At 47.4% G+C, this 20,281-nt stretch overlaps 7 protein-coding genes across 7 annotated transcripts; 3 read left to right on the top strand and 4 right to left on the bottom strand.

Annotated features, from left to right (window-relative positions):
• Positions 1 to 540: 540 nt before the first annotated feature.
• Positions 541 to 2,474, bottom strand: PENARI_c005G10850 (Dyp-type peroxidase; the record flags this gene model as incomplete). Its single annotated transcript, XM_022630019.1, has 5 exons — positions 541 to 882; positions 943 to 1,415; positions 1,893 to 1,928; positions 2,153 to 2,202; positions 2,302 to 2,474. The coding sequence occupies 5 exons, from the start codon at positions 2,472 to 2,474 to the stop codon at positions 541 to 543; spliced, it is 1,074 nt and encodes a 357-aa protein (XP_022490390.1).
• Positions 2,475 to 3,707: 1,233 nt separating this feature from the next.
• PENARI_c005G05441 (GMC family oxidoreductase) lies at positions 3,708 to 5,582 on the bottom strand (the record flags this gene model as incomplete). Its single annotated transcript, XM_022629750.1, has 3 exons — positions 3,708 to 3,788; positions 3,839 to 4,002; positions 4,052 to 5,582. 3 exons carry the CDS (start codon positions 5,580 to 5,582, stop codon positions 3,708 to 3,710), a joined length of 1,776 nt encoding a protein of 591 aa, XP_022490567.1.
• A 730-nt stretch (positions 5,583 to 6,312) lies between these two features.
• Positions 6,313 to 8,096, top strand: PENARI_c005G11515 (catalase; the record flags this gene model as incomplete). Its single annotated transcript, XM_022630048.1, has 7 exons — positions 6,313 to 6,343; positions 6,395 to 6,524; positions 6,575 to 6,809; positions 6,861 to 6,953; positions 7,002 to 7,421; positions 7,473 to 7,557; positions 7,618 to 8,096. The coding sequence occupies 7 exons, from the start codon at positions 6,313 to 6,315 to the stop codon at positions 8,094 to 8,096; spliced, it is 1,473 nt and encodes a 490-aa protein (XP_022490555.1).
• A 3,838-nt stretch (positions 8,097 to 11,934) lies between these two features.
• PENARI_c005G10874 (PEX11 family protein) lies at positions 11,935 to 12,873 on the bottom strand (the record flags this gene model as incomplete). Its single annotated transcript, XM_022630020.1, has 4 exons — positions 11,935 to 12,049; positions 12,118 to 12,156; positions 12,226 to 12,703; positions 12,807 to 12,873. The coding sequence occupies 4 exons, from the start codon at positions 12,871 to 12,873 to the stop codon at positions 11,935 to 11,937; spliced, it is 699 nt and encodes a 232-aa protein (XP_022490539.1).
• A 468-nt stretch (positions 12,874 to 13,341) lies between these two features.
• Positions 13,342 to 14,482, top strand: PENARI_c005G02538 (zinc-binding alcohol dehydrogenase family protein; the record flags this gene model as incomplete). The annotated part of the gene is made up of 3 exons (XM_022629623.1): positions 13,342 to 13,449; positions 13,524 to 13,560; positions 13,689 to 14,482. The coding sequence occupies 3 exons, from the start codon at positions 13,342 to 13,344 to the stop codon at positions 14,480 to 14,482; spliced, it is 939 nt and encodes a 312-aa protein (XP_022490610.1).
• Positions 14,483 to 16,288: 1,806 nt separating this feature from the next.
• On the top strand, positions 16,289 to 17,077 carry PENARI_c005G09352 (sulfotransferase family protein; the record flags this gene model as incomplete). Its single annotated transcript, XM_022629949.1, has 1 exon — positions 16,289 to 17,077. One exon carries the CDS (start codon positions 16,289 to 16,291, stop codon positions 17,075 to 17,077), a length of 789 nt encoding a protein of 262 aa, XP_022490577.1.
• A 230-nt stretch (positions 17,078 to 17,307) lies between these two features.
• PENARI_c005G03916 (putative integral membrane protein Pth11-like) lies at positions 17,308 to 18,659 on the bottom strand (the record flags this gene model as incomplete). The annotated part of the gene is made up of 6 exons (XM_022629687.1): positions 17,308 to 17,782; positions 17,838 to 18,208; positions 18,257 to 18,324; positions 18,372 to 18,408; positions 18,459 to 18,478; positions 18,527 to 18,659. 6 exons carry the CDS (start codon positions 18,657 to 18,659, stop codon positions 17,308 to 17,310), a joined length of 1,104 nt encoding a protein of 367 aa, XP_022490184.1.
• Between the last annotated feature and the right edge of the window lie 1,622 nt (positions 18,660 to 20,281).

The raw sequence follows: 20,281 nt of genomic DNA, 5'->3' as shown, positions 1-20,281 counted from the left end.
GCAAGGGATCAATCCTAGTCTATTCATGTTATCTTTATGCACCAACTTGAGAATTGACATTGGCATCTCAATCAAGCAATATTGGAACTATCTTTTCATGGGCATGAATCGATGCGATCCGGATCGGGTAATCATGGTATTCGCAACATGCAGGATGCAAGCTCGTTACGACTCATCACTAAAATATGGACACCACGCAATGACCAATTGTGAATCAACTGGATCGTTCTTGTTAACACCTCCCTTTTTCTTGTCTCGGGGGCTTTCATATAGAGCATCGAGTCGAGTATAGCTGAATTTTTACCGGCCAAGGGAGCGCTGAAGAAAGTCAAGTAAACATACACCGGAGGGGTACCCAAGTGGCATAATGCACCTCGATCGACTCCTGGCTATGGAGCAAGTAGAGTGATAGACCACGACATGTTGATAGTAATTGTTACATATACAGTTATATTCCAGCTCCTCTTCACCTACTCATTGGCTTTAGTTCTTTAGTATCCAACTATCCGAGGTCGACGAAAAAACAACATTCTATCTATATCAACCATCAAGCCTATTCATTACCGTAGCCGACGGCGCAAAGAAAATATTCCCGGTCAACGGCCTCGAAAAATCCAACAGCCGGTCATGCAACCCAGACGGATGCCCCATGGACATCCGCTCGAACATCTTCTCAATGACCCACAGCCGCCTGGCACACCCAATGAAGTAGGTCCCAAACTCTCCATTCGCTGGCGGTCCAATGGGCATATTATCGCGTAGAATATCATGTTCGTCGCCGGTTTCATCCTCAATCGTGCTCAGCGTCTTATCCGAGTCCTGCTTCCCGTCCTCGGCATCGTCAAGCTCAATGTTATCGGGCTTTGTCCGCCCAATGATCTTCTCTTGTTGTTCCGATGGTAGTGACTTCCAACTGGCCAGTTCATGGACTTATTTCTGTACAACGACGTAGCTGCCCCCCTGGGCATGTGGATCGTCCTCCCTCGCGACAAGGACAAAGTATGGAACGTCCAGGCCCACGGGGTTCGCGGTGCCGTCAACAAAACCGAGGAGATCGCGGGTGTCAAAGTAGCGGAACCCAACTGTTTGGTCGACGAGCTGCACAGAGTCACCGAGGCGGTCCATGAGCTGATGCTCGAACTCGAAACAGATATCGCGGCGCTCGGAGCGGATGTGAAAGAGGAGATCTCCCGGGGTGGAGACGGCGGTGTTTGACACCCTTGACTTCGCGGAAGGGGTGGAGTTCATAATTATCGAGACCCCATACGATAGAGCGGGACCTGTACCGCCCAAACATGGAATTTGGCTTTCGAAGCTTGTCATAGCATCTTTACTCCGAGCTCCAAGCTGGCCCAGTGGAACGGACCTCTTGTTGGCTGATCGGCAAGCTCTCGGCCATATGCCAGATACGTCTTCTGATTGGCCAATTAGTATTACCGGATTCAGAAAAGCGGATCAAGAACTCCTTGCATCAATTCGTTGTCGCAGTTCCATTTGCACCGCGGTGGAAGAAAAATATATTGGGAGGTATATAGTGTTTGATGACGAGTGCTCAGCATCATCTAGGCGAGCTTTAATAAACCCAAGGTATCATTTAAGTGCAGAACCCAATACCATATACCGATCTTTCATCAAACATGGTCAAGAAGCCTTAAGGCTCGTTACTCCGTCATTCATTCAATCCTCTATCCCTAAACGTTAACCACAAAGTCTATGTTAGACACTTAGCAGCCTACCAAGCACAAGCACTTAAGGAGTCTTTCTGTGAGAGATCCTTAACGATCACCACAAGCATGAAAACGAAGGGCAGCCCGCCAAGAACAAGCCTTAGAACGACGGGACAGGCTTTGTTCTGATATAGAGAAAGATGAGGCAGACACCAAGCAACACACCAAAGAGGATGAGCAGCTCGAAGAAGAGGATTAGACCTATGGAGGATTAATGTAATTATCTTGCCTTCGCTCAGCGCTGCTTCTTTTCTTATGAGTATGCCTCCACGGACAGCCAGGGAATATTATTAGGAGATTTTGCTATCAACAGGATTGGATATTATCAAGTCTTCATTGGGTCCTGAAAATACAGGCCAGAATGTGATAGGCGGGTGTAGTCGGTGGTACAACTGTCTCCCCAATTCATGTTACGAGTCAGTTACCAAAATTGAGAAGGTTAGACGCCTCGGCGTCGGTTAAGCGCATTGCGAATCTGTTGAAGAGCTGTTAGGTGAATTTCATTGAGATAGTGAAAAGTCTTCGCCAGTACTCACCATTTTCAGGTTTCTCTATGCAACCTTGCCCAGCATACCTGCCCGGTGGGAAATTGTACTCGTCGAACACATCCTCCTTGGCGGCCATGAGGGGTCCCCATTTCACCTGAACTTCCCTGATGTGCCGCTTGAGACGTGTCAAAGCATTGGAACGTGGTGGATCATGGATGACTCCGAGGTCTTTGATATAGGCAGTTGTTGTTTTACTCATTCTGGTGTGAGAACGGGGCTAGAGAGATGGTGAGGTAGGAAACGTGGATGTGTATGAATTCGGCTTCTCGACTTGTTTTGCGACTTTTACAGCGAGCTCCCGATTTTTAATTTATATTCCAAATGATGGCAAATTGCTAGAATCTTTTAGGGCGCACATGTGGGGTAAAAGAACAACCCCTCAGCCGAGCCACAGCCGAAACATCTCCGCTTATATGACTACTTTCGTCATCTTCCTTAATTAGGGTATGTTGAATTTAGAATAGGACTGAATAGAGAAAGGCTGCATACTCTGGGCATAGTGAATAGCCCTTCCTAACCAATCCCTCTTAGCAACCAATGGGATAGTGTTACATCCACGATGACAGCAAAAGGTGGTTGCTGTTCTAACCGGGGTTGACCTAGAAGCTATAGGTTTGATATGATATCACAGGTTTATTCCACAAAAACCCCTTATGGAATCAATCTAATTACCTACGGTGCGGCTTACTTGTCTAGCAATACGGGTAAGTCCTGCTGATAATGAGAGGCTTGTACATTTTCCTCCCCGGCCATGGACTTACCATATTCGGTAACACTAGAATCTACATTAGGTATAACGTACGCCATAATTTATCTCATGCGGGTCCGTAGCAATACACGTGCAAAAAGACCAATAGATAATATGAAAATCCAGTTTTTTGAATGTAAAGGAGTTCTTTTCAGAGAAGCCCCTTCGCCTTCTCGGTTACAAGGTAGATTTGATGCCACCGGTTACAATATATAGCACAACCTACTATGAATTATCAATACGTGCGAAGGGTTTAACATACGAGGATGAGATGTAGTTATTCCTAAACCCCTGTCGCTATGGTGAAATTTGATTTGTATGCAGTGCTTTGACTTTGCACGTGCCCCATTTTAAATGAGAGGGTTGTTGACTAATTGTAACTTCATACCATCTCATTCACCTTCTCAGTTGAGACTTTGTGGTTGTTCTGTTACGTCTCCACACATCAGCCAAGTCTGGAAGTGATTCTCAATGGAAAGCTCTCCGTGGCCATTGCAATTCAACTATAACAAACAATATTCATCCTGAAACATTCAAAGTAGTGCACATCCAAGATAGAGCAACAAAATGATGGGAATCAGAAATAGGAACTAGGAAGCACCCATAGTCAAAGCGAGTGGTAGGAACTGACGTGTGAAGGATGGTGCCCTCCCTAACCCCGAGACCGGAGACCCCAATTTGAATTTACAGTTTACTGGAGACAAAGTACGGAATGTTTTTTGCCTCATAGAGATCCTTGTGCTCGGATTTGATGATATCGGCGCCCTAGAGGATACGTTAGTTTTCTCGTAGGATTGAACAGGGATGCTACGCACCTTCTCGCCAATCATGTACACCGAGTTCTGGATACGGCAGTCAGGAATAACGGGGATAACGGAAGCATCGGCGATCCTGAGATTGCGTACTCCATGTACTCGGAGTTTCGAGTCCACAACACCCTGGTGGATGCTCTTCGAGAGGCGTGCCGTACCACAGGGATCTATGATGAACATTAGCGTTGCCAGAAGTGTTGTTAAGGACGATCTTACGGAAACCGGTCTGGCTTCGATCCAGAACAGCCTTGTCCATTTCAGCGTCGGAGTGAAGAGGCATTTTCCAAGGATATTCTTTGACCACGATGTCCTTGAATCCAGCACCGTTGGTCAAAACATCGTATGTCCAGCGCACACCCTCGCGCATAGCCAGAATGTCTAGGTCATTGGCAAAGAAGTTGAGGTTGATATTGGGCTGGACCTGAGCGTTCGAGCTGTTCAAAGTAACCTCACCCTCGGAGAGGGGCCGCAGTAGGTCTACAATCACGGTTATGTAGCTACCTTGCTCTGGCATTGGGAAGTGCCACTGGAAAGCAGTACTGAACAGGCCAACAAAGTCAAGCTCAAAGTGGGGCTGGCCCGCCGGTCCAAATGGATCTAGTCCACCATTCGCAGCCTTAGCCTCGCGGTAGGCTGGATACTTCTCCAGTCGTTCATCAATACGGGGGAATCCTACTAGTTCCAAGAATCCGGAGCTAGCAGGGCCCGTTTTGTCACGCTGGTACGTAGCCAATGCTTTGTCATTGAGAGGACCGGGGCGGAGGATATGATCATCTAGGCCATAACCATCCTTGATCTGGAGCACAAACGGCACGATCGGGTGGTCTAGAAGATGTTGACCAACGTGAGGGGAGTCTACCACCAGGTTGATTCCGTGCTTAGCCAATTCCGCGGCTGGGCCAATACCGCTTAGCATCAGAAGCTTAGGCGTCTCAAACACACCTTGAGAAACAATCACCTCGCGGCTAGCATACACACTAATCTCGGTAGCTTCGCTGATCACAGTGACACCAGAACAGATGCGTGTTATCGGATCAATGATCAAGTGCTTAGACTGGACGCCGTAGAGAATCGTCACGTTCGGCTTATTTCTCAGGTATAGATAGCTACCCTGGCGTTCGCCCCGGTGAATAGTATCCACACAATGCGTGAGGCCTTTCATTTCACCAGAGAAGATGTCCTCGGTCAGAGGCTGGCCCTTAGAGACCCACGCTTGGGTAAGCGCATCACGAAATGGCTGCATCTCCGGAACCAAGTCCGCGTGGGAGATTTGAACAGGACCTCCAGTTCCAATCTTACTGAGTTCCGCTGGATACAGCTTCTCATCGTCGTGATAAGTGGCACACTTGCGCAGGTACTCCACGCAGCTGTCCCAGTTCCAGTCCCGGCCGCCAAAGTCCTCCCAGTCGTCAAAGGTAGGTTTCGAACCAGGGATCCAGGTAAAGTAGTTGGCACACGTACTTCCACCAAGGGCCTTTCCGCGGGTGTTAGGCTTTTCAATGCGCTCGTAGTCGTCACGCTTGATCATAGTCGTCTTGTAGGCCCAGTCATATTTGCTGCCACGGAGGGTGAATGCTTTGGACGGCGTGGTGATCTGGTCGATTTGGTCTGGGTTTGGAATGCCAGCTTCAACAACTAGGATCCGGACGTTGGAGTTTTCCGCGAGACGACCAGCAATGGCATTGCCAGCCGTGCCACCACCGACGACGATAAAGTCGTACTCAGAGCCGTTGGACACGGTTGCCATGATTGGGATTGGTCTTTGTGGTAAGGCAAATTGAGCTTTGTTCAATGTCTGAAAGACGTGATATGAAGAGCAGAAGTTGACGAAGCAAACCGTCGGTTTTATACATTCAATCCTTTACCTTTGCCGAATTCCGAGCGACAACATGTTGAGGTCAAGCTCTCACACTGGTAGTACTACTCGATATGGTTAGTTAGTTCGTAGCTCCGCATAGGCGCACTTCGCGGAAGGGAGCCCATAAACCCTTCGTTGTCACTGGGACAGGCACCAGACTGGACTGTTGTAGTGGATGTTTTTGACCCCTCATGAGGGGAACGGGATCTCCGCACGAATCTGTAAGCATGGTATTGGCCCACGGCCACAGTCACTTTTAACGTGCGCAGCGCGGGTGTAATGCCGAGCCCGGCAAAGTCTCGGTGGTAAATCGGCTTACTATATCCATGAATCTCGGCCCGAATTTAAGGTTTCATCCGCTTACGCTTACTTTGTATCTGTTTCTAACGTTATACGCTCCCCCGTTGTCGTCGCCTAATCTGGATTTTCGCCATTTTAAATTTCATGCGTTCTACCCCTCACGTAATAGTATATCCAAGTGCCGCTAGGTAATTGTAGGCCTTCGTCATCGGAATTACCTTATACGGTGTTGGGTTATGAATTAATAAAGGCTACCCCGTCCCCCGGAGAGAAAGTATCTACATCACGCGCATTTGGCACGCTGAAACCAGAATTCGTCATGCCAAACCCTAGCTTTACGTTGGCAGAAGGTACGATATTTCAATTTTCAACAGCATGCCCTCCTGCTAACATCCTGCAAGGCCAGCCAGTTGCAAACCCATCTGTCAGTACTACGTTGCCGACTCTTGGCAGCGGAGGCATCACGACCTTGGGCGACACACTCCTCATCGAAACTCTTTCGCATTTTAACCGCGAGCGGATTCCCGAAAGGTCAGCGGTCATTCTACCCGCTTTATGAAAGTAGAGCTAACAGTGAGTAGAGTGGTCCATGCCAAAGCTGCAGGTGCTTGGGGCGAGTTCGAGGTCACCAATGACATATCTTCCCTTACATCGGCCAAGTTCCTCAATGGCGTGGGTAAGAAAACTCCGGTGCTGTTCCGTCTTAGCACCACTGGCGGTGAAAAGGGCAGTGCAGACACCGTCCGCGATGTTCGCGGCTTTTCGGTCAAGTTCTTCACAGAGGAAGGCAATCACGACATTGTTGGGAACCACGTTGTAAGTCTACCTTCATTGTCCCCTGGGCCTCTTGTTCTGATGTTCATGCAGCCGGTGTTTTTTGTGCGTGATCCGATAAGGTTTCCATCCCTCAATAGAAGTCACAAAAGGCATCCTGCCACCAACCGGCCGGATTGGACTATGGTGAGTGCTATTTAAGGTGTTATTTTGCCGATGAAGCTAACCCTTCAGTTTTGGGACTTCCATGTGAACCAGCCAGAGAGCGTTCACGCTTTGATGCACCTGTTTGGCTCTCGCGGTATCCCTGATTCCATCCGTCGGGTGACAGGTTTCGGTGTGCATACTTTTAAGATGGTAGCAGCCGATGGCAGGTTCCGCTACTGCAAGTTCCATTTCCGGCCAACTCAGAGCATTACCCATTTCTCTCAGCAGCAGGCCACTCGCATGGCGGGGGCAAACGCAGATTTCCATACCCAGGACCTGTGGGATGCCATCTCCCGTGGACAGTTTCCAGCGTGGAAGCTATACGTGCAGGTCATGGAGCCCGAGCAAGCTGAGACCTACGGTCGTGCTCTTTTTGATATCACGAAAGTCTGGCCCCACAAGGATTTTCCTTTGACTGAAGTGGGTCAGATGACTCTGAACAAGAATGTATGGATGCACCGTATAGGAACAAAGAGCACATGCTGATGAAAATCCCAGCCGGATAATTATTTTGCCGAGATCGAACAAGCGGCATTCTCGCCTTCCAACATGGTACCTGGAATTGCCATGACACCAGATCCTAGTAAGTGCACACTAGGAATTCTTTAGCATACGACTCAGTCCTAACTCGCCCTGTCTATAGTGTTGCAGGCGCGCATGTTTGCCTATCCTGACGCTCAACGATACCGCTTGGGGGTGAACTACGCGCAACTCCCCCCAAACCGCGCAATTTGCCCCGTCTACGCACCGTTTGAGCGTGATGGCATGGGAACCGTGACTCGAAACTATGGCGGTGACCCCAACTATGTGCGCAGTACGCTGAGCCCAGGCGTGCCCAGCCAGGTGGTTTCCGACGTGCGTCACACCGAGCGCATTGGACACAATGCTATCCTCGGCCAAAATGAGATTTTGGTTGACGATGAGGACTACGTCCAGCCACGAGAGCTATGGAACAGGGTCTTCGATGAGACTGAGAAAATGCAGTGGGTGGCGAATGTGTCGGAGACCTTGGTGGACGTGCCTGCACAGCTGAAGGAGGCGGTCATGGCGATGTTCAGCGAGGTTGACCCCCGTATTGGCCACTTGATAGGAGCTAAGACTAAGAGTAGCCCGCACCTTTGAACCCTTTGGCTTGGTTTTTTTTTTTTTTTTGTTTTTGTGCGTCGTAAAATGAAAGAAGAATCGAAGAAGAATCGAAGAAGCTTATTGTGAATCCCAAGTTGCCTTTAAAGACACCTCGCTATCAGCGCACGTGCATTTCGCTAACGGACAAATGAAATTCGGAGGCGGCACATCACAATAACGACATTGATAAACGCGGCACAGCTTGAACTAGAAATTTCATATTTGGATAAGAAACCCTCTTTCGGCAGACCGGACTCCCACCGCAGCGTGTCTCAAACCTGTATGCGAAGGTCAACTTGGCCGTAGCCATGTTCCTCACGATTCGAATCGTATAAACTCTAGGAAGATTGAATCCCTCAAGGAAAGTTCGGCGGTTGAACTGGGAATAGAAGGACATTTTCGCCACCCAGCCTTCACCACGAAACTATATGGTCATTGGTTGCATAGTAATACATGTATCGGTTTGATATAATTTCCTCAATACGCTGCTCACAAGTGTGATGTCTACCACTTTTAATGCGGTAAGGTGTAAATGATGCAGGAGGAGGTCTTCGACTTTTCGCGAACCCCGCGTACTTCCATACTCTTCTTAATTTGTCCCACAATTTCTTGGGGCAAAGGCAAGAAACAGTTTTCAACCAGGTCCTTATAGAGATTTGACGATGATGACCTACCAAAGCATTTGTCTGTTGGTTAAGTCCTTTAGCATTTGAACATCGTTCCCTTTTTTATTTTTTTATTTATTCAATGTTTCAGATATCCTGTAGAATAAATGTAATACGCCCCTACAATAGTAGTTATCAATGTTGTCCTAAATATGCCATACAAAGTGTTCTAATTTTCCCGAGGACATAGTAGGGCTTACCATCTACAAATGAGTTGTCACAAGAATAAAGTGAACGGTGCAAATTTGGAGTGGAAGTAACCGTCATGAGATTGACCCGAAATCTAGGTCCAGGCAAAAGGCATACTATCTCCTCTTCACTTATCCAAGGGTTGCTGCATTGAAAAAAATATACTACGGCCTGTCCAGCTTTTCAGTGATACGATAATGCTGCCAATCAAGTCTGTTCTCTAGATGAAGCGCCAGATATATGAAGTAACCCTTTCCACCTACGAAGAAAAGCAGCTCGCGACACGCGAGTGTCGTTCTCGCCCATGGAACCGGTATGGGCCGTTGGCGTGGCGATGGAAGCTGCCGAGCTTAGATTGTAAAACGTCTGCCGACATAGTGGGCAGCTTGCATCACGTTTGCACATCCATTTGTCGATACATGGCTGGTGGAAGAGGTGTTTGCATGGCAATTGCCGAAAGATCGACATGGAACTGAATTCCTCGAAGCACAGACTGCAGGTTTCTGAGATATAGCAAATCAGATGATATCAGTACTGGGTAAAGAACAACTACAGCATGTCTCGCGGTAGTCCTACCATCACTTGAGTCCTTAAAGCCCACGTGGCAGGGCATTGTAGCTAGCTCCCCGCTTCTCATCGGTCGAAGCGCTCCTTGCATAAGGGATGATGAGACCGAATACGCGTCGGGCATCATGTGAGATGCTAATAACGTTGGGTGTAAAAAGCGACGTATCGGCTGCTGAAGTAATGGCCAAAATATCAATTGGCATAAGATGGAGATGGAGACAAAAAAGGCGAGTGCACTCCAAGCCCTCCGGGTTTATAGAAGTATTTCCTTCATTACCTAACCATCCAATAAAGACATAGGTCCCGAATCCTAACTGGGTTGTTGTTGATGACTTTACTTTTTTTTAATTTCTTCTCCAAAAAGCCAGGCGCCACCGCGGGCGGTTATTCGGTAATCGATTGGCGAAACAGCATTACCAGAAAAGGTCAAGTCGCTCTGAAAACCCCTCATGCGGAGTGCAGATGTTGCTCTTCCACCCGACTAGCATCATGAAGGCAAACACAGTTATTGACATGCCAATTGTCAAGTCTGGTCACTTCAAGCCCATCAACATCGTGGCGAGGTTCTGTACCAACTTGATGACTCATCAATCAGGCGACAGGCGGAATTTAGGTATTAGAGCAAGTTGGTCTTGTCTTTGGGTTTAGGATTTTCTCTCTACAGCGGCAATCAAAGAGAGATTCCTGGTAAAATCTGGCGCGCCAAAATCAGGACACAAGGGGCTGTTCAAAGTAGACACCCAGACAAACCCGTGTTTAAGTCCACGGACTGGTTCGACGGCAAAGCGAAGAGCCAACGAACAATCTTTCGCACCGATTAGAAACCCGCCCCCCACCCCCAAAAAATTATTCAAAGCGGCCACAATTTGGCCTGTCAGGAGCATGTGTTTAAGAATTTGACCTGTTTCAAACCCTTTTTCAGTCAATATGTCCCACCTTACCAGCTCCCAAGAACCTCGCTGCAACATGAGTGACACAACGTGCAACGGTATAAAAGGCCTCAACCTCATCCACAAGGCATCGCCCAATCCTACTATGGTCCTCTAGTCTTTGAAGAAACGGTTGGAAGACATTCAGAAAAAATGGGGCCCATATATGCAAACTAGACAGCATTGGGACGACGAATACAGGTTTTTTTCTGGCGGATGTGTTGCCCAGGATGACGGAGATAGACCCCAGCAGTAGTGAGTGATTGATAAGCCATACTAATTCTGGATCTCCTATCTAACAGAATTCTAGAATTGCAGTTCTATGGGACATTGTAGCTATCGTGGCTTGTTACATTGTCCTGCTTGCAACCTTATCTGTTACGCTTTTGTAATCCACTAAACTTGTTTCCAAGAGCTAGTGGCTTGTTCTCTTACTAAAAAACGCCATTATTTGTAGATAGAGCCTTCGGATTGAGAATATTCCTATTCTGAGTTCGAGGGGCCTGGACTGTGAGAAATCCGACAATTGAACGTCCTCCTAAGCGTATACAGTTCTCAGTATAGCCCAGTTGAGTTTAACCAAGAAATATAGGTACCTAGCAGATCAACGTGAGTTCCGGTCACGTAGATGCAAATAGCAAGCTGCCACATGAGTAGGTTCATATGTGCCACTCTGCCCACAATGACTCAGCCCCCGGCGGCGGACGGAGGGACAAGGGAAAAGAAAGAGAATTACAATTGAGTACAACTAAGTAAGTTTCTACAATGGGTGATATCAAGCGTATATAGCACGCCGGAACACAAAACCGCCTTGGCGAGCACGGCTTTGGCATTGGGCATTAGTTTAAAGCTAGTCAGTTGCCACTCTCTGTCAGTAATACATTGTTCCTCCTGTTAGCGGGGCACAGCATGATCCTAAGTGGCATGCTCTTCGTTTAGACGCCTTCGGACTTTAACTGCGAGCGTGATCCCAGAAGTCCAAGAGCCACCACATCTTTGTAGTGCTAACGCAGAGTATACCAGGTAGAATCGTTCATGCCATAAGTGCAGGTGGTTAGGGCAAATTATAGGACCCACCTCGCTCATACTTTTGTCTCCGAAATAGAATAATCATTGTACTTCATGTTCCCCTCACGCGGGGTTGACGGAGTTCCTATTACACTTACGCTCGACAGGAAGAATTCTAATTTTGTTGGAATCGATGGTGAGAGACATATTGACGAATCACTATATGGCATATTGGTTAAGATTCTTCATCTGTTTAGACGAAGCTCTTAATTGCAGCTCAGTAATTGAACATAGTTTCTTTCTTTACTCTCAACAACCCAAATGCGGACCACGAACTTTCACTGCCTCAGAGCATACTATAAGCGAAAGACATACAGAAGCATTTGCAAAACGAAGAACACAGAATACTTCTCGCCTCAATTACTATAACTTTATGCAATATTGCAGCAACGTTCCATCGCATGCACTAACAAGGTGCTATACACTGTCGTCGATTTCAGTAGTAACAATGAGATTCATCTTCTCCGAGGCTCTGGAGCTACGGTCTTTCGCCACTGAAACCACACACCAATCAAGCTGCTTAGTGTACCAGCTATACCAACAAATCCGTCATCAAGGTTAGCGAGTCCGAGCGCCGAAATTGGTATGGTCATGTCGCACAGGCTCGAGATTAGTTGAGCAGAAGTGGTAGATCGTTCCCTTTGGGAAAAACAAAAAGAGGTCAGCATGTACATTCGAAACAAGAACTGCCCGGCATGTGAAACGAACCTGTGGATTCTTTTCGCTTCTATGGCTCCCTCGCCTACTTTGCGGTCGGCTTTCTGCTCTTTTTGATAGAGTCTACATAGCGAATAGATACCAGCCATAGCACTGCAAATCAACCCTGCCATCCAAGCACGGTAGCCAGACCTTTGTAAGCTCTTGGTGATGGCCGGCTTTCGAACACCAATGCTATCAATGAGAACTAACGTGTCGAGGGCAAGGTAAACGCCATAGCCTAGGTGGTGGCCTGTGGTTAGGTAGCGGAGCACGGGATCGATAGGCCCCTTTTTGTTCAAAGTACTAGAAGCGGCGTTGAACTTTTCGATGAAATTGCCGATTCGCAAAATCTTGCGTGTTATTTCGAACTGCTTCTTTATTACGTTGATGGGGTCAACGGCGGATTGTGGGTAATTGGCACGCCGAAGATACCAGCCGTAGAAGCGCGAAAAGTATTGCAGGGTACGTAGGGACTTGTCACGACCCGCTGAGGACTTGTCAGGTTTTCATTCAATACATTGCTCGCTAGATCGGGGCGTTTTGTGTACAGAATAGGCGCTCAGTGAAATGCAACAAGGCTCTTCACTTACCAGTAGTTGCAAGAAAGCTCAGAAGTCGCCCCAAAGTGGAATGGTTGAGCGGCGTAGCTGCGGCCATTTTTCCGTTCTAGATGAACCTTTCGTAGAAGCCTCCTCTTGCTTGGAATGCCAAAGCCGCTTGGGAGCATAAATTCCTAGAAGGAGCTACAAAAGGTTTTCTCGTTCGTAGGTGGTTAGTAACGAAAAGGAGAAGACGCTGGAAGTTATAGGACAGTAAGGTCTAGGTGATGATACAAAGGTCGGTAATTACTCGGCGCCGAGTGAAACCCGAGTCATGTATAAGCAGGCGATTCTGGATATGATGTCTCGCCGCTATATAGCTCGTCCTAGCATTTGCCGTCGTTTCCGAGCCTAGGATCAATTTTAATTTTGAATGTTTCCAAGTATGACAAATTTTGATAATATTGGGATCTGAAATAAAAGAAAACCAAGTGGTTACCTAGGAACATCATACGCTTCTACACCGACGCGTGCGAAATTTTCCTTCTATGATCACCCCTCCTGCTTCCACATTGATTTGATCAAAATGGCTCCTTATGGAGCAACATTCGTATCAAACAAATACCTACTTCATGGTAGCCTCCGCAAGCGGGAACATATAGCATGTGATCGGTGTCGCGCCAAGAAATCCAAGGTGTGTAGGGAAATTGTTGACAAATGAATGATTTCTCTTGCTCTAGATGTGCTAACTTCTAGAAAGTGTGACAGCCATATGCCTTGTTCTCGATGCATAATAAAAAACACGGTGTGCGTCAACCAAAAGCGAAGTAAAGCCCTAAATAGGGTGTGTGCACAGAAGTGCGTATGCTGGTGAGGTGGTTCAAGTTGGAAGTGACTTGGTGGGCCGATGGAATGTTGGGGACAGGGTTGCAGGTTTTGTCCACGGTGGCCAATACCCTGACGTCGGCTCGTTTGCTGAATACCTGAAGGTCGATGGAGAACTTGCTTGGCCTATCCCTGACACGACTACCATGTCTGAAGCTGCAACATATGGCATTCCAGCTGTCACTGCAATGCTTTCACTTGCGCACCTTGATGTCGCATGGGAAAACATTTTGTCAGGAGCTACGAGGCAGTCTTCTGCTGATTCATCAATCCTCATTTACTCCGGTGGTTCGAACGTTGGGCTTTTCGCAATTCAACTTGCAAAAAGGGCAGGTCTTCATATGGTTGTGACTGTATCCCCACGATCATTTGATCTTGTCAAAAGCTATGGTGCAGACTCGGTATTTGACTATCGGTCCCCCACAGCGGCGAGTGAAATTTCCAAAGCGTATCCTGACATCACCAAAGCTTTGGATTGCTTTTCTGAAGGCAACTCCTCTCAATTCTGTGCTGAGGTGTTGAAAAGGGGACGAGCTATCACGTTGCTTGATCAAGGGAAGCCGAAAAAAGCGGAGATCGAGTTCAAAAGTCTCATGGTTTTCACCGTCTCTGGAAAACCGTTCTCCTTGCTGTCGCCCCTAGGTCCAGCGTTCCCAGTTGTGCCCGATGATCGGGATTCGCTTCGCTGGTTCTATGCTAGTTTGAGCCAACTATGTGATCGTGCTTTGAAGCCACCCCCTGTTACAGCGCTGGGAGGAGGACTTGATGCGGTACTTGACGGTCTTGAGAGGCTTCGGAAAGGAGAAGCCCACGGCACCAAGCTTGTTGTAGAGCTTCCGTGATGGCATTCTCTCACGAATTACTTATTCTAGAAAGCTCCTCGAGATTAGGTAGTCTCATTTAGTGGCCTTGGTAGTGGGTAACAAGCTATCTGAAGAATGAGTCAAGGAGTACGATGCAGCCTACATAGTAGCTGAAGCTCAAAGTAGAATTCGCGTATACATAATATGACCGGCTCGTATGTGGTCGGCAATAGGGTTACAGAAATATATAAAAATAACCATACAACATCAACAAATGAGCTATGAGTTCATCTTGCGGTAGCTGAGCTTTGCTGAGGAGTGAGTAAAGATTGCTGGCTTTTGAATTCTTGTCCCATAGACAGTTACCTGCATCTGTCAAGTAACTATCATGCGGCATAACTCGACCGACACGGCCACCTCAACTCACACGACTTCTCACTCTCCTTTTCATCACGAGTGACTAGGTTGGAGGCAAAATAAGAATTATACAGCTCCCTCCGATACGAAAGGGGATTTGTCGGCGGCCTTTTCAAAGGCAATCCGGACTGCTGATGATAGTGATTCTCAAGCAGATGTTGTCCAAATACAAGACCAGTTCTATGATTTCCTAAATCACCGTAATGGCAGAGTTTCCCATTAAAGGCTTATACTGTATGGAAAAGTGGGCAAAATGAAACTCCTAGTAAGCCGTGAAGGACATGTCATTGGGTATCTCATTACCATCCACCTCGAATAACTCCTGCCCTCCAGGAGTTCCCAGCTGCTTAAAAAGACTCGAATTGTTCGGTTTCTGATGTGTTTATCTAATTCTGCAGCTAAGCTTCAAGCAGCTAAGCTTTAAGGTATGTCTCTAGGTTTACGCGGTTATAGTTTTGCAGCCTGAGATACTACTATAAAAAGTATATCAACGGAGCTTTGAATGGAGTCACATGCTTCATTGTAATACTCGTTCAGACGCTTCATAAGATCTGTTGTACATCTCTTAGGTAGTGTTATTGAAACGGGAACAAACGGCATATAAAGCGACCGTAAAAACGGTAGTTTCACTAACAAATGATCCATTCCCGCTGTCGTATACTATTGCCATCACTGTCAAGACCAGCCACCGAAGAGGGACTTACGTAGTGAAGGTGGTTTACAGACTTAGATAGGAAATACAAGTGAAAGCGGTTAATGGCAGTTGCAGTGCTCTCACGCCATGTTTGCAAACTATCGCACGTGTATGCATTGCTCTCCCCTTCTCACTTCTGTCATCTGAACATCTCATTTTTTTGCTATATTCTGTCACCTTCAATAAAGGAAGACATAGAATGCGGGAAGTGTACCCCAATAACCTAAGATAGGAGGTTACTAAAAAAAGTAGTCGAATTGTGATATTCGACAGCGAAACAGAGTTAAAAGGTGTGCAACTCGTATTCGTAACCCCTGACGAAGCCCAGGAAGGTAACACCATAAAGGAGTGAATGAATATGCGATGCAACCTCAGAATGAGTTATGAAAATTATGCATCATGCTAGACAAGGAAAAGAGAGAGAAGATGCAATTTACAGACTGAAGTGCCTTCATTGCCCCAAAGGGGGAATCCCGGAGTAGGGGGCCGAAAAGACCTCCGAAACTCGCTTTATATCAAACCCCTCCCACTCCCGCCTCTTGCTTCATCTTTATAGCCTGTCTCAAAACATATATCTCTCTCAAACTGTCATTAATCAGCGCGTGAAAGCGAAAGTAACCAGCGCCCGGGGAGAAAAAAAAAAAAGGGGGGTCCTTCAGTAAACCTGAAACCCGAACGCGACCCAACTCAAACATAACGACCATAGAACGACCAATACACCAAAACCACCCAAGATGGGGCAAAAACCATCAACGCCCAAACCAGGTGCGACGATCCAAGTCATCGGCGCAGGCCTACCACGCACAGGGACATCCTCCTTCAGCCAGGCCCTAGAAATACTGCTAGACGGCCCAGTCTACCACTGCGGCACGCAATCATCAATGGGCCCACCAGCAGAAATAAAAGGCTGGATACCAATCCTCCAAAATTGGCTAAAAGGCGACCCGGCGAGCCGCGCGACAATGCTCCCACTCCTGCGCCGCCGATTGGCGGGCTACGTCGCCATAACGGATTCCCCAGGCTCCCAGTTCATCCCGGAACTGATGGAATTGTACCCAGACGCGAAAGTCATTTGCACAACGCGCGACCCGGTCCTCTGGGAACCCAGTATGATGCGCGTGCAGAGTCTAACGGGTGTTTGGTTTGCGCGGCTTGCGCTGCTGCCGCTGCAGGGGATGCGGCATTTTATTCCTTATGGGCATTTGCTTGCTGCGCAGTGGGAGAGGTTGTACGGGGGTGTTTCTGGGTATCATGGGCGCGAGACGTATGAGAGGCATATTGCTTGGTTGACCGAGGTTGTGCCTAAGGAGAGGTTGGTTTTCTTTGATGTTAAGGATGGTTGGGGGCCGTTGTGTGAGGCTCTGGGGGTGGACAGGCCCCCGGATCAGGAGTTCCCCCGCATTAATGATTCTGAGGCTATCGAGAGGACGGTCAAGTATCATTTGCGGAGGGGGTTGACTCGTTGGGCTGTGGCTTTTGCTGTTCTTGGTGTTGGCATTGCGGCTTTCAGCAGGTATTGGTGATGGACGGACGTGTGAATATCAGGATATGGAGAATGTGTGAAAGTTCAACTGTACTAGCATTGCCAATCTTGCATGTCTGGAGGCTGTCGGTCTTCGAAGACCACATGAACGTGATCAAGCGATGCATGAACATAAGAAAGGATATCTTGCATATTCATGTACCCGAAAAACTATTATACAAATCAACCCATTATATCTTTTCATAGATTCCCCCCAACCTTGAAAGTTTCTCACCGATGAGCCCGCTCGAGCGATGAAGAACCGAAGCTCCCAAAATCATGGGATGTTTCCACGGTAGTCTCGATCTCCGTCTGAGTGAAAATCTTGCCATCAGGAATAATCCTCTCCTCACTGGAGTTGCTAGCAGGTCTAATCTGAGTACCCATTTCTGTATCTTCCTTGCCATTGTCGGTGCCCAAGGTGATGTTTCTGGGACCAATGACTTTGGTGAAGCCGGAGCCATACCGTCTCGCGGAGGTGTTGCCCGACCAGGGACCGTACTTCTTTCCGCTACTGTATTCTCCAATAAACCGAGGCAGGAAACGGGAGGCGATTGCCTTGAATGAGGGGATTGAGGCGGCGAGAATACCGATGTTGGTCTCAATGACGGACCAGTACATGGCACCGCTGATGGCATAGGTGAAGTCAGCGGATGTGAGCATAGCGGGGATATAGGTTATTCGAATGATGGAAGAAACACATGCGCTGGAAAGATGGAACGTTAGTCGTTGTGAGTTCCTGGGTTGAGACTGTCACTTACAAGAGACCAAGACAGAGGATGATGCCGAGTACAATCTTTTGCTTCTTGGGCATCTGTAGTCTCAAGATAACTTTGATGGGCAAGGTATAAGTCAAAACATCAGTTAAGATGTTCAGCGCCGCATTGCAAAGATAGAACACGTTGATATCGACACACGTCCCCGGCTCAGTGCTTGCCCAAGCCTTGCTAATAGGCTGGCATTGGAATGCAGCCACGAGCACAAATGAAGTGGCTTGTGCTCCGATGACTCCCATCATGACCCAGGAGAGGCGGGTCAGGTAACGATCTCCGAGACGAGTATAGAACCATAGGACAGATGTCTTGACAAAACCAAGACACGCAAGGTAGAACATGGAACTAAGCCAAACAGCCTAGAGAAAGTCAGTGATGTAAGATGACTTTCGGACTGGTATTCTTACAAAAGCGTAGTCAATGAGCTTTGTCTTGTCCGTATCGACATAGTGTGTTCCAAGTCCATTTTGAACGGCTAAATACAGTCAGCTTTTGCAACATTAAAGGCCGGTATCAACTTACCAACAATTGTGACGGCGATAAATGCCCAGGCCAATGACTGTTTTTATTAGTGAACGGTTTGTTAGATTTTGAGTCAGATTGGCTTACACAAGCTCCGATAATGAGGTCTTGGAGAGAGTCAGCGTGAAAATAATGACGGCGTACTGAACACTTACAGTCATCGAGACCCATTTTACCCAAGACATATACACGGGCAAAGAGACGAAGAACCAAGACACAAAATGTTACAACGGCAAAGGCCACACAGATGCCGACCACCACCGGTCCTTGGGTGCCATCAGCAGCCATAATGAGGGGTAAGAAAAGGTAGAAGTAAAGGAAAGGAAACAAAGAGCGAATTAGTCTATTAACGAATGGCAGCCGTTTCACCTCCCCGTCTCACAGAGAAGGGGATCATGAAAACAGAAGAACTGCAAGTATCATCGGAAAGATTAAGAAGAACGGTTCGCGGTACCCCAGTCTACAGTTATAAAGAGATTTATTTTAGATTTCCTGAACTAGCATGAACAAAAGGACCGTGTAAACTGCTAAAGGTGCGGATTGTGCATGGTCTAGTCCTTCGATCCAGACCCATCATGGCTCAAAAACAAGGTAGGGATTGACAAGGGCTTTCCCTTTCTAGAAATACGAAAGACGAGACTGTCAGAGGCACCGCTATTCACCCAAGGATCGACTGTTTAACCCGCCCGCCACTCTGGGAGGGGCTTGAGACACGGGGATCCAAAAGGCGAAAATAGAAGTCTGTGCAAGCTTTTTTGCTTCGCTACGCAGACGCGGAGATGGGCTTTTCTCTCTCAATTGTTACGTACTTGGAAACATTTTGGATACACCCACTTTGCCCAGTCTTGGCCCTAGCTGATAGGATCTACAGACAGTAGTTCGAAGAAAAGGAAATATTTGTGTTTATGGAGTAGTACATTAGATATCCACACCAAGACAGGGTTGGCATTGGCTTGGACAGGGCTGGGTTGACACGTTCAACGTCTCAACGATCATTTAGAAATTTTTCCTGGGCGAAACTACTGCTCGTATTTGGGGTATCTGTCAAGAACCAAAAACCTGATCTTAATCTAAGCGGAAAGCGACCGAGTTGATCTCCAATTCCCCAACTTATGTATATATTGTGTCTTTTTTTAGTACAGTGACACAGCAAATGTTTTAACACCATTAGACAGACCGTTTTTTAGACCGCTTTTTATATTTCTATCAAAATGGCCGTCGTGATGGTTCCGATGGTGACTTTGAATATCAAACTAAATTCAATTGACAGGAAGCCGGAAAAAGTCAAAAGACCTTATCGTTTCCCCCGGAGCGACTAGAAAATCCTACGAAACACAGCCTAAAAGTTCTTTTATCCTGGAAAATGGCTTTGACCGTACTTACACGGAAGGGGCGGTGGGATCCACGCGGACGGGCGTTTCAGCGCTCGACAGATCTGTCTCGGTCGCGATGTGCCGAGTCAAATGGGCTTGCCCCTACTGCAGACATGACACTAGACTAAATGTAGGCTAATGCTCTAAAGCTTCCGATCTGCATTGGCCTTCCGAGCCGTCTGGGTGGAGAGCGGGTCGTCCTCCACACTTGTTAAGCGAAATTGACTGAATGGTGAACAGGCCCCTTCAAAGACGTTGCACTAAAAGAAGATAATTGGAAAGGGTTTGAGAGCCGCGGATACATGTGATACAATTCATTCTTATACATGAGATTCAAGAAGCAGCAAATATCAAATATCTGCAAAAGTCCAGGGCTTTTTGTTAGTGGAACTATAGACTGCCAGTCTCCGTACATACTAATACATACTAAGTGGTCCGGTGGCTCTCGGAAGTTGCCCTGCTGTACTTATTTCCCGATCAACAGCCTTTTTGGGAGATCCGAAACTAGAAATCTCAAGGTGTGTCTTCCGGAATAAA

The sequence above is a fragment of the Penicillium arizonense genome (assembly GCF_001773325.1).
Source record: "Penicillium arizonense strain CBS 141311 chromosome Unknown PENARI_contig005, whole genome shotgun sequence".
Taxonomy (NCBI): Eukaryota; Fungi; Ascomycota; class Eurotiomycetes; order Eurotiales; family Aspergillaceae; genus Penicillium; species Penicillium arizonense.
The sequence above is the reverse complement of the archived record's forward strand: the minus strand, read 5'-3'. Positions and strand labels throughout refer to the sequence as shown.